Source organism: Melanostigma gelatinosum, assembly GCF_949748355.1.
Source record: "Melanostigma gelatinosum genome assembly, chromosome: 6".
Classification (NCBI taxonomy): Eukaryota; Metazoa; Chordata; class Actinopteri; order Perciformes; family Zoarcidae; genus Melanostigma; species Melanostigma gelatinosum.
Window position 1 is genome coordinate 21077157 of NC_136639.1, and position 13354 is coordinate 21090510.

Here is a 13354-nt window from a genome sequence, read left to right on the forward strand (position 1 = left end):
ATTACTTTTGCGGCTGGTTATATTAAGAGAAAACAATATACAAACACGCAATTTATAAAATAAATAATTAACTGATTGATTGAAGATGTTTAATATATTTTTTAAAGATCAATAGCAGCCCAAAACAACATCCAGTCAACTATTAACTGCAAACACGTATTTAACAGCCAGAATGTGTTTTTCCAATCCAAACAGAACCCTGGAGCTGATGAAACCCACCACCACCTTTGATACTCTTCAGTAGCACAGAGGGAGGGGGGGAGGGGGGGGGGGGGGGGGGGGGGGACGACAACATTGTGCTGAACAGCTTCACAGAACAGAGATCCTTTATTCACTCACAGTCCAACCAACTCCACCTGTGAGTCCATCGGCAGAGCGAGGGAGAGAACCCACCAGGACAGAAAGACGGTAAAAGTTTCACCAAAGGAAGGAGTAGTCAGAATAAAACCACTCCCGAGCAAACCAGAACTCCACCAACGAGTGAGTAACTCTCTCTCTCTGTGTGTGTGTGTGTGTGTGTGTGTGGGTGTTTATCTTATCTCATCAAAACAAGTAAAATCTTCACACTTTAGCTGTATAATTTTTCTATAATAGTAATTTACATTAGATCATCGGCTTAATTGTAGACCTGAAATGGCAACAAACCCCAATTTTCAAAGCAAATACTGCTGATCCGTTGCATTTTACAGTGTGATATTTAGAGGATGCATGAGTCAACTAGGAACCCAGTCGATGGAGAACATTTGATGTTCAAACAATCAGCTCTTAAATACAACACAAACTTAAATCCAGATTAGAGAGAAATCATGCACTGTTGTGCAAACATCTAAACTTCCATGGAAGACAACAACAAGAGTGGACGGTGACGTGCAGCCGTCAGTCAGTCAGGAAGTTTCCAGTGGAACACAGAGAGACAGGACCCGCCACAATAAAAGGCTCGATAGCTTCCAGAAATAGCTTGTCAGGCCTCTTAGAAACCCGCTTTTCAGATGGAGAAGTAAGAGGGAGAAACGGGGCTCACACCACTCCAGAGCATGTCAGCCAGCATTCCTAAACTAGGTCGTCCTGGAGAAGACGGACAGGCTGCAGCGAGACGGAGGCCAACAGGCAGCCGTGTGCGGGAGATGGACGGAAACGAAGACAAACGTGATGAGAGGACAGAGGGGATCCCTGGAGACGGAACACGAGATGGACGGGAGTAAGAACACCACGAAGACAAGCGACAAACAAATGTGGAGTGTACCAAACAAGAGCAGAGGGAAGGGGGGGGGGGGGTGTAAAAACAGAGAGCGACAAGACAGAACGCGTACAGGTGAGGGAATACCGATTAGAGCGTGACCTCGTTAACCCCAGAGGCTCGTTAGAGTCTCATTACAGTGGCGCTCTGCAGGCCCATCCTCTGTCGCGCCTTCATTAAGCCCATCGACCCACGGCGCTTATTAAACACATTCATTACCCCGAATATTGAACTGCTGCTGCTGTCGGCGGCCCCCGAATGCATCACTGAGGGGCAGGCAGAGGGGTGACGTCTGGTGGAGGGTGAGGTAGTAGACCGGGGGGGGGGGTTACACACAACACCTACAGACGCACGCCTTTCTGCGTCTTATCAATCATCACTAATGAAGTCAGGCAGTGATGAGAGCTGCTTTGGCCTCTCAATCACAAAAGAGACACAGACGGCGGGAGGAGAGGGTGACGGATGGGGGAGGAAGGAAATCCAGAGGGAGGAGGACATGGCTGGTTTGAGAGAGGAGAGTGAGGGGATGAGTAGCGGGACCACGGACGTGAAAAAGAGGATAAAAAGAGTTTGAACAAAGCTAAAAAAAGAGGTGAGAGAGACTTTTCTCTCTCAGCCGTCTACCGTTTTACACTTCTGTCTTCTCTCCAGCGCTCAGGTCAGAAGAGAATCCCCACGGAAGGCCCATCCATCATGATACGTACAAACTAGTCCGCCGAGCCGACAGAAGGCGGGGCCTCCGTCCCGGCTTCGGGCTTCCTCTGCTTTAAATGATGACATCATTTCTGGCCTTCTTAAACAAAAGGAAAACTCATCATCGGAGAGAGGGAGAGGCGGAGGAAGGGAAAGAGCGCAGAGAGATTAAGAAGAGTAAAGGCGTGAGCGAGGTGTCAGAAAGGGCCATGAATCATCGTGACATCCCTGGCCGAGTGTCAGGAGCTACTGCTGTCTGGAGCTGGATAAACACAGCACCTCTAAAGCAATGCGCTTTAAAACGCCGGCCAGGTCAGAGCCACCGGGTGCCAAGGTTTTTTTTATTTTATTTTATTCCCCTAACTTGATTGTCAAAAAGGTAGCGGCTGTGGTGTTGCCAAAACCTTTCTAACTTCTGCCGGCTAGCAGGGCCGGACCAACTGCCAAAATATCACATTCAGAGTCGCTGTAAATGCACTTTAAGTGAAAGAACCGCTGGTTTGACAACCGTACACCAAGTCACAAAAAGAAAAGAGAAGGACCTCACACAATAAGCTCCATTGGTTCGTTGAATTATTTATTAATCACCGATTATTTGCTCAGTGTGAAAAATGCCCGTCTAAATATCCTATACTACAGCACAGGGCGATCACTAAATGTCTTACTTTGCTTACTATCACATGAGACCAGGACAAACAACAAGTTCTCCCATCTGAGAACTTTGAACAATTAACTGTTTGGCATTTTTGCTTAAAAGTTGACTTAAAGAATGAATTGGTTATCAAAGGTTTCGGTCTGTAAACTATCATGAACAGACCAAAACCCAAATGTGTCATGTTAACTATCATACATGTCAAATAAAAGCGTCACATCCTCACATTTGAGAAGCTGGAACCAACATTCAGAAAATACAATAAATTGATAGTAAACATTATGCCAATTAACGGATTAAAGGATCGACTTCTATCTAACGTCACCATACATAGGTGCTCCTTTGTCATCTGGTCAAATCTGACAGCAGTGAGTTATTGGCCAGAAGGCAGGATCTAGTTGGCACAGCCTGCACACTGGCCACCCAGTAAAAAAATGTTTGAAGTTGGAAATTACATTTTGGGTTGATGTCAGCTTTACCCCCTCCCCCCTCGGGCTGCAGTCCCCCCCATGTGCTCAGCCAGAGCAGGCAATGAGCAGAACCGGAGTAGAAATGGAAGTCACATTCACATTAACATTCTTCGGTGCTTTCCTGTAGCTGCGGGCGAATGCTTGATAACGTCATGGAGACGAGTGCTGCTAGAACGTCGACGGTGCTAAAAGATTATGTATTACCTCCGCCAAGGCTCTTCACAGATTCTGACTACAGGTGAGAAGAATATGCTTTTTTTTTTCTCCACTTCAATAGTTACTTACATAAATGAAATGCGAGTGAAAGGATATGAAAGGTGCAAACAAACTCCCACGTTACATGCTTATGTTTGTGCAGGAAAATATTAACGCTCAAGTATCAACAGGTTGTAAAGCATCATTCTTATCCGAATCAAACTGACTTTAAAAAAGGACTTCTTGTGAATATTCCTTTATACGCCACAAAGAAAATACATAGCTGATCGATAGGAAAGATTTGTGCTCAAATATCTATTAATATCCTCAGAAAATGGGATCTTTTATGAGCAGCCGAAGTGTAACGCTCAGCTGCTTTCAGCGGCTGTTCACTGTGGTGTTACTGCTCTTCTGCAGTCCTGCTACGCCATCTGCAGGAGACAAACAAGCACACCAACCAAAACCTGCTCTGGTGTGGTGTGGTGTGGCTGCAGCGGTGCACATTTCAGGTGCAGCGTACATTTAGCTTTTGACATGAGAGGTTTGACTCGTCCTGTGAGTTACCGGCCTTTACACAGAATTTGTCACTCGAGGAGATTTTTGAGGCACACACACAAACTACATATTCACACTAGGGCTGGGCGATAAATCGATTTAATCGATTAATTCGAATGTGTGCTTTAAGGCGATGTGTTTTATTGAAAATCGAGAAAATCGCCCCCACCCCTTTTTCCCGTAGTAGAGTGCGCGCGCATTGTTTACAAACTAAAACAATGGCGGCCAGCAGCTTCACTGCTGCCGCCGCCACCTCACAAAAACAACCCAGCATTTTGGAGACATTCACCAACTGTACTCCGCATGAGAAGAAGAGTGCCCGGTGGAAAGCCATCACGGATGCAGTCGCGATGTATATCGCAAAAGATATGGTGCCCATATACACCGTGGAAAAGCCGGGGTTTATTCACCGTCTCAAAGCTTTGGACCCCAGGTACGTGCTACCAAGCCGTAAACATTTTTCTGACGTTGCCTTGCCTCGGCTGTACAATAGTACACGCCAAAGGATCTCTGCGGAGCTGGAGGGGATGTCATTCTACTCCGCAACAACTGACCTGTGGTCCAGCAGGTTGACCCAGACACCGATCCACTTGACTGGTGGAAGCGTCACCAACTTAACTTTCCAAGGCTAAGTACTTTAGCAAAGAAATACCTCTCTGTGCCAGCTACAAGTGCCCCCTCTGAGAGGCTTTTCAGTGTGTGGGGGGGGGCATTGTTACATGCCACCGTGCATGCCTGAAGCCAGAGGTAGTAGACAGGCTTGTCTTCCTGGCAAAAAATATTTAGAAAAAACATGCACTACTGTTTAATACTGTTGGTTATGTTGTGAATGCACTTGATTTTGTTTACATGCACTTATTTACTGTGCAAAATATGTTATGTTGATGTTAGATCAGATGTTGCACTTTTGAAAATGTGAATGTTAAAGGGTCATATACATTTTATTTCATGCTGTGTTTGTATCAGTGTATTCAGTTAGAAAAGCTTACTGTAAAAAGTTACATTTGCACAGTTGTTTACAATGGAAGGCTACTATTTAATGCCATTTAATGTTATGTTTAATTTAATTTTATATTTAAATGATTCAGGCAAACAAAAGAGTGACCAAATACTTTTTGTATACTACAGGCACCTTTCTACAATGTTCAGGTTTTGTTTGCACTTTATTTTTATCAACCTACTTGGGAAAATCATCACAAAATAAAAGAAAAAATTGTTTTCAACAGCTTCTGTCATCTGCAAAAAATTTTGGGGGAAAAAAATCGATTTAAATCGTGAATCGGATTTTTTGTAAAAAAATCGGAGATTTTTTTTTTAGGCCATATCGCCCAGCCCTAATTCACACCCATAAAAACAATCTCCAATACAAACTATTAAAGCGTGAAGATTCAAAGAAAAGAAGGTGATAACAGTTCGACATGATCCGAAAATCCAGCAGCATGAAGGCACATGTACAAACAAAATTGAAGTTCATTACCGTTTATGCAGAGTAAACTGACCGCTTGTTCTGTGTCTCACGGTTTCTGTAATTAAAACCTCAAACTATTGTTTTACATACAGGCCGTCTAAAACACATTGGTTTTCACTCAAACTACTCGTAAACAGTTTGTTGGGGGGGGGGGGGGGGTGTCTGTGTTTTGTCAGTAATTTCAGAGCTGAAGTTAACGACACATTGAATTGGGTTCTTGTCAATAAAAAAATAAATAAAAAGGCATTTAAACCAGAGCGTAAATGAAAAATTTGAAATACTTTATTGAATAAGAAGGTATAAAACTTTGCCGATATTCTCTGATCCAACCCGAAGTAGTTCACCGTAGACTGGGACACTATGCACAGAGGAATGTAAAAGCCGTACACCATCAATTCAACTGTTTATGTGAGTATTCCTGCGCCTATATTTACCCCCGGGCTGTAGAGCCGATCCTCTAACTTTCTTTTTTACGTTTGTTTTTGTCATGGATGTCGATGTGAGAGGGCAGCAAACGAATCATTTTAATGTGCAGTGGAACTCTTCCTCTGTGCATCGGACCGTCCAACACAAACTCAAAGGAAATGTGGTTGTTACCAGCAGAGGTTCCCTTCACTGCTCCAGCTGCGACTCCAACAAACTGGCCTACTTTGGACTCAGTTTAACACTTTTTAGCATTTCTATGAGCCACTCGGGGAATCCAAGTGAGCATCCTGCCACTCTGCTTTCTCAAAAAGGAATTCCACCAGCGTTATTGATATCGAGTCGGGGAATAAAATGCCCGACGTTAATGCAGAATTCTACCCCGGGGTAACTAGTGTTGAGAAGAAAAACACTGCAGCAAGGTGAAATATCGCTTTGGAGGCACGCTTCACAGGCCCACATTTCCAAAAGGCGCTTTCACTTTCTTCTCTTTCTTTTCTCTCCCTCCTTTAAAACTTGTTTTGTTCTCGGGCAGACGGCAGAGGGAACATATCGACGATGTCTGTGTCTGAGTGCAGCCGGCTGTCCAAGTTAAAGTCAGAGCTCATTAATGCATCTGATTACTTTCCAGGCAAAGGAAGATCAGCAACCGCCCCAGACACACACACACACACACACACACACACACACAGCAGCTTTTTGGGGACACAGATCGATACGGAGGCACTTCAAAAGAGCAATGAAGAGGAGGATATTGGAGAGAGGAATGTGCCGTTAGCTTAGACTACATACTGAGAATGTAAGCAGCGGTAATGGCGAAAATAAAAGTTTTAAAAGGGAATCATTCACATAGTTTATTACTTGAACAAACTAACCTCATGTCCGTATCGTAATGAGTCAGCCACAGTTAGGGCTGCAACTGAAAATGAATAGCTGGGCCTGTGCAAGGTCAGAAAATAGTGCAAATTAAATGCCCATCTAAATTCCCCTAAAACCAAAGGTGGTTTGTTTTGTATGACCAACAGGGAAAAGGTGTACTTGCTCGCTCCTTTTGATGAATACAGTACATGTATATCAGCTGACGGAAATTTGTTCAGTTGATGAAGGCCGTGTACCACGGCCGAAAGCTCCCGAACAGTGGCATTCAGTCTATTCTGATAGAGAGCTGGAACCGGGGTAAAGCATTTTATAAAAAGGTGCCCTGTGGAGTTTTCTTATGAACAAACAAGTCCATGTTTATGTTCGTGGTTACTCACGAAAAACACATTCGTCCTCGAGGTCAATTCATCCAATTCCAGAATTGTTGACGATCTATTTTCTGCCGAAGCACAAACAGAAACAGGTGGAAACTGAAGGGATGAAGATTTGATGAAATATATTTCTTTCGAAATAGAAAACGCAGCGCATGTTTTTGTTTTTCAGGATTTCCCCCTGGCGGGACACGACGTAGACGGAGAGAAAGAGACTAAAGAGGCTCCTCGATGACATGAAGGCATGGAAACTCTGGATGGGGGCAGAGCTTTTCCACACGCTGACAGACATAATCCAGCATCATTAGCAGCTGACGCTGACTACATACATCATACAGCATCTGACATTCAACATCCTGAAAAGTCTAAACTCCTGTCAGTGAAGGCTGGAGGGGATTGGGGAGATCTTGGAGAGGAGACGGACAATGCGCTGTGTGTGTGTGTGGCTGGTCAGAGTGCTTCTATTTATCTCTAATTACAGTCAAATACGTGAACAAAGTTTCCAGAGGAGATTCCAGTGCAGCTGGCAGCCATTCAAATTCATCCGCTCCCACGCGTGCGTCACGTCCAGTGTTTTGACGAGGCCTCTGTGTGTGTGTGTGTGTGTGTGTGTGTGTGTGTGTGTGTGTGTGTGTGTGTGTGTGTGTGTTGGTTCATGTCAAAAGGTCTATCCCGTAATAACTGACAGCCATCATTACCGCTTCCTTTTGTCTTTGCTCTGCCGCTAATTAAATCTGCTAATGTCAATATACAATTTTTAATCTGCGATCACGTTCGATTGGACCGGTTGGGCCTCGCTGTCTCCCCCCCCCCCCTGCCAGAAAAAACACTGGCTACTGACAGGCCGGACCAACAGCCAATCAGAGCGGGAGATGAGGCCTCCTTCACCGAACCGAGGGCCAAGAAACACCGTTCACTCTGACAGTTTGTCTCCTCCAGTGTTTCACGTTGTTCCACAGACAAACACATCCCAAACGCCTCAGAGAGAGAGAGCGAGAGAGGATTGTACATGCACAGTGGTAATTACACCTAAATTGAGGGCACATGGTAATCTATGTTAGGTCATCTCCAATTCCACTTACATTTCCTCATTTTGGACTAATTAAAACTGTAAATAATCAGAGCCTGTGTGTGAGAGAGAGGGAGAGAGAAAGTGTGTGTGTGTGTGTGTGTGTGTGTGTGTGTGTGTGTGTGTGTATGTGTGTGTGTGTGTGTGTGTGTGTGTAGATGCCATGTCTTTGAGATGAGCCAGTGGGAGAATTTTCCCATCACATTGCAGGGAAATTAAGTGCACACTCTCTGATTTTAACAAGACAGGGGAGCAGATAAAGTTCTTCTTTTCTTTTTTTTTTAAAGAGGAAAAGAGAGTAGAAAAGTGCTTCCAGAGCAAAAATGTTTTTAGATTGCGATGTGCGTTTAATTGAAAGGAGCATTGGAGCAAAGTTACCGACATGGAGAGATGGGTGACGAGGTGTTTTTCTGCAGCGTATAGTCCGTCCAGTTTGTCTATGAAACTGACAGAACTCAGAGTTAAACTTTCAGTGATGCCTCTCTCCCCCCCTACGGCAAATTGAAGTGAGATGAGGAAAAGGGGAATTTGCTATTCTCGGAGCCTTTGCCCTTCGAGGTGGTGGAAGAGAACAGAATATGAATGGGGGTGAGAGAGAGAGAGAGAAAACACTTCAGAAGATGAAAACAAGCTTTGAAAGGCAACTGGTGCAATATAGGCAAGGCAAGTTTATTTGTACAGCACATTTCAACAACAAGGTAATTCAAAGTGCTTCACATGAAACCATTAAAAGCATAAAGGCAAAAGTAAAGGAGATTTAAAACATACATTGAAACAATAATCGATGTCTCCCTGAGACATTACGCTGCACGCAATCAACCATACACTGCCGCAATTCTGCAATTACTCGCACACAAACCACGTCTGGAAAAGATCTCTGCCGATCTGCGTTTTATAGTGTACGCCTTGCACGAACTCGGTCCCGGAGGAAATGGCGATATATTGTGCAGTCCTTTTAAAACCATTAAAAGCATCAAAACATAAGGCAAAAGAAAAGGAGATTTAACAGCAATTAAGAACAGTGTAAGAAATAAAATACAGTGGTAAAATGCAGAAATGCAGGAAATTGATTAATATATTAATTGAATGTGGTTCAATTAAAGGCAGCAGCAAACAGAAAAGTCTTCAATCTTGATTTAAATGAGCTGAGGGTCTCAGCAGACCTGCAGCTTTCTGGGACTTTGTTCCAGATATGTGGAGCAGAAAAACTGAATGCTGCTTCTCCATGTTTAGTTCTGACTCTGGGAACAGAAAGTAGACCGGTCCCAGACGACCTGAGGGGTCGGGATGGTTCATAAGGTAGCAGCAGATCAGAGATGTATTTTGGCCCTAAACCATTCAGTGCTTTGTAAACCAACAGCAGGATTTTAAAGTCAATTCTTTGCTGGACAGGAAGCCAGTGCAAAGACATCAGAACTGGAGTGATGTGATCCACCCTCCTGGTCTTAGTGAGGACTCGAGCTGCAGCGTTCTGAATCAGCTGCAGCTTTCTGACGGACTTTTTACAGAGACCTGTAAACACACCGTTGCAGTCGTCCAGTCTGCTGAAGATAAATGCGTGGACAAGTTTTTCCAAATCCTGTTGAGACATAAGTCCTCTAATCCTTGATATATTCTTCAGGTGATAGTAGGCTGATTTTGTAATTGTCTTGATTTGGCTGTTCAGGTTGAGGTCTGAATCCATAACTACACCTAGATTTCCGGCTTGGTTTGTGGGTTTTAACATCAGTGACTGAAGCTGAGCGGTGATTTTCAATTGTTCGTCCTTGGTACCAAAAACAATTACTTCTGTTTTATCTTTGTTTAATTGAAGAAAATTCGGGCACATCCAGTTGTTGATTTGTTCAATGCAGTTACCCAGCCCTTGTATGGGATTATAGTCCCCTGGTGACATAGTTATGTAGATTTGTGTGTCGTCTGCATAATTATGATAACACACTTTGTTGTTTTCCATAATCTGAGCTAGTGGAAGCATGTAGATGTTGAACAGAAGAGGCCCCAACTCTGGCATAAATACTGGATGAACGCCAATAAAGAATGCAGGGTGGATGTCAAAAGGAGCGGGGCGCAGAGACACCGGAGTCACCTGCTCTTCACAAAACACACTCTTAGCCCAGGGTTATCTGTAGCCCTGGGCTAACAAGCAATCAAAGCGCAAGCCTCATTTTGTCAACTGTAAACAACATTTGGAGACACTCGTCACCGCTGGAGACGTCCTCAGCATTGCATGAGCAGCTTTCATCTTTTGTCGTTTGTTTAAAAAAAACAAATTAAAAAACTGGTGTGCCCTTCGGTGTGATAATCATTGTCCTTTAAGTCGGTCTTCTGCAACCAAAGGCACGGCGAGAAATCTCACAATTGCACGTCTTGCATCATAGCAGAGCAACAGACTTATCTCCGCCCCACTCGGAGTCTCTTTGTATTTCTTAAGGCTTAAGCACCCCCCCCCCCCCCCACACACACAAGCCATTTAACCATCAACAGAGCTGGATATGTTCTTGACACAGAAAAAGGCCCTGCAGCTTGGAAGTGAAACCACAACCACAACAACACGGAGGGAGGGAAAAGAAAGAGAAAAAATGCTTGTGGGTGTGCACATGACGGAGAAAAAAGGCAGAGGGCGAGCGAAAGACCACACAAAAACACCCTGCAGCAGATCAATTTTTCAATTTGGGAGGAGGAGAAAGAGAGGGCAGATCACAGCGAGTGAAAGGCTCATCCTCATCTGGGATTGATTAGGAGACCGCAAATGCACCAAGAGAGGAGAGGAGAGGAGAGAGGAAAGGAAAGGAGTAGAGAGGAGGAGAGGAGAGAGGAGAGAGGAGAAGAGTTGATCTACAAACAGCTGAACCCACAGCGAAATAAGTTTCTCTGAATACAAACGGTTGAGTCACCTTTTGAAATTCTTCATATGTGATACAATATTTATAATTATTACATTTAAAGCCAACAGCCTGTATCGGCTGACATCCAAGTCTAAATGAGTGAGCAAGATATAAATATAAACATCTTTTAGCGTCCACGCATATTTCTGGATCTCACAGTGCCAACACATTCAGCCAAACTCATTTTGAGGCCGTAATTACCCACAAAGCAACACAAATCAGTTTATTTTCCCTGAGAAGTGGGCAGAGGCAGCCATAGTCTTTCAGGCCGTCGCAGAGAATAAATGGCCTCGGTGGATAAAATGAAAGGTAAGTGTTTCTGGGTCGTCTTAATTCCTGCCAAACTTAATGACAATTCCAGGCCAAGCAACCAGAGCGCCCAGACATAACAATTCCCCCACAAGCTCAGCCCATTTCTCTGCGCCCCAACGACAGGAAGCGAAAATAACCGCAACGATCTCGCGCCTGAAAAATGACTGACTGAAATTGATGCCGCTGCGCTGAAATGTCATCAGCCGGCAATATTAATCTCTCACCTAGTGGTAATCGCTAATTTCATATACTATTAGGTTGATGAATAGGGTTTTAACAAACTGAGCTATTGTTAACAGCTTAAAGCAGGCTAATTCATCAAGCTCATAATTACTCATGGACTGCAAAGAAACATTAGCACTGAAAAGTGCAAGAGCATTAGTGAGAGACGGACGATCGAAATAAAAGGGGTGAGAAACAGAGAAGTCAAATGACTCATTAAGTTCTCTTTCTGTTTCAGAATTAAATACCTATTATTCATCATTCATGATGTATTTGATCGGGAGGAGCTTCAGCATCAACAAGACAAGAAGAAAGCAGCTGGGAGGCTGTTTTTCACAACCTGGAACACAGTGACATCTAGTGGTGGTTGTGAAGTAGTGTGTCCCCTTCTTCTGCTGCTTTTACTCAAAGAAATATGATGGTGGGGTGGGGGGGGAAGAGACAAAGGCAGTTCAGCTGTCTGAAGTCATTCCGTGCTCATGATGTATTAAACTAAACCAACTGCGGCAATGAGATTAGTCATTAAAGAGATTCAGGTATTCGTCAGCAAACGTAGGTATTTACATTATCACAAACATGTGGGTGGGGTTGATTTGAACCATTTAGATTTAAGAACTGATCATCGCTGCTAATGTGTACAATGAGGACTTCCAATGTCTGACCGGATCATCGTAACACTGCTGATTCTGAGACGCTACACTGAAATGAATGAGTCTCTGGAATTCTTAAGACTCCAACACGGCGGAAAAACCAACAGGAAGACATGCAAGAGACATGGACCACGTCGCTTAACAATATCCTCATAACCCCAGAACATCAGCAGTAGCTACGTAGCTCAGACGAGTACCAATGGAGAGCCTTTACGCGAACTGAATGCAATCTTCACATTGCCAAACAGAGACCGGGAAGACACTCGGGCTTCCTGTACGAGCAGAAAGCACGAGGCTAGCAAGGAGGAATAGCCCAAATATGAGAGCAGGCTCGTGGGACTCACCAGCTTGTTCTCTTGCAAGTAGAGTCTCTGCAGTTTCGGGCATCCTCTAGCCAAAGCCACCATGCCTTCATCTGTGATACTGTAGCACTGACCCAAGTGGATGTCCTTCAGCTCACTGCAGTGCTCTCCCAGCTGAAGGGAAAAGAGGACACGTGTTTGTTTAGCACATGTAAAATAAAGAGTATTACTCCAATCTCCATTTGGGAACAAAGACAACAAATGAGGTGGATACATCACAGACAAACATCTGGAGAAAAGATTTCTTGTGTTGCTACACTCTAATTCGATACCTTTTTTAGTGCTTCATCTGTCAGTTTGTCCTGGTTGCCCACATGCACCTTCACCAGCAGATGGCAGTGTGTAGCCAAGGCCGACAGGGACGTGTCCCCCAGCTGCTTGCAGCGGTACGCTGTGTACTTCTGCAGGCCTGGACAGTGCGAGGCCAGCGAGGACACACCGTGGTCATGGACACCTCTGCAGTCCGAGATGTTAATCTCCGTCACGTTCTGCCTCCGAGAGGCTATTTTCACCAGGAGATCATCGTTTACCTGGGGGACGGGAACAGGGAGGGCAACACAAGGAGAGATGAAAGTCAGCGGAAAGATTGTAAATGGTAAAGAGTGTTCAAATGACAAGTCAAAGATTTGATCCAAGAGGCAGATATTCCTTTTGTTGGAAAAACACAAAGGCCTCATTCCAAACCAGAGTGTTAACTAAATGTTGCATGTGGAAAATATGGAAAAGACAAAAGAGTGTGCTGCTCGACTGAAAAAGAAAGACTAGAGAGTCGCTAGGCTCTTACTTGTTGTAGGCCACTGAGGTCGATTTGCTTCCAGAACTGGAAGTCCAAGCAGAGGTCCCTCCAGTACTTACACACCAGAGAGGCACACAGACAGCGCTCCTTCACTGTCAGGTGGGAGAGCACCTGA

The 13354-nt window shown here is 44.4% G+C and overlaps 1 protein-coding gene across 1 annotated transcript in view; it reads right to left on the bottom strand.

Annotated features, from left to right (window-relative positions):
• fbxl17 (F-box and leucine-rich repeat protein 17) overlaps window positions 1–13354 on the bottom strand; it is a 194104-nt gene that overhangs the window by 177622 nt on the left and 3128 nt on the right. Inside the window, exons 4-6 of the mRNA XM_079270163.1 lie at window positions 13228–13350; window positions 12716–12973; window positions 12426–12557 (exon numbers count right to left, since the gene is read on the bottom strand). Coding sequence (XP_079126289.1) covers window positions 12426–12557; window positions 12716–12973; window positions 13228–13350 — 513 coding nt within the window. The remainder of the gene's footprint in view (window positions 1–12425; window positions 12558–12715; window positions 12974–13227; window positions 13351–13354) is intronic.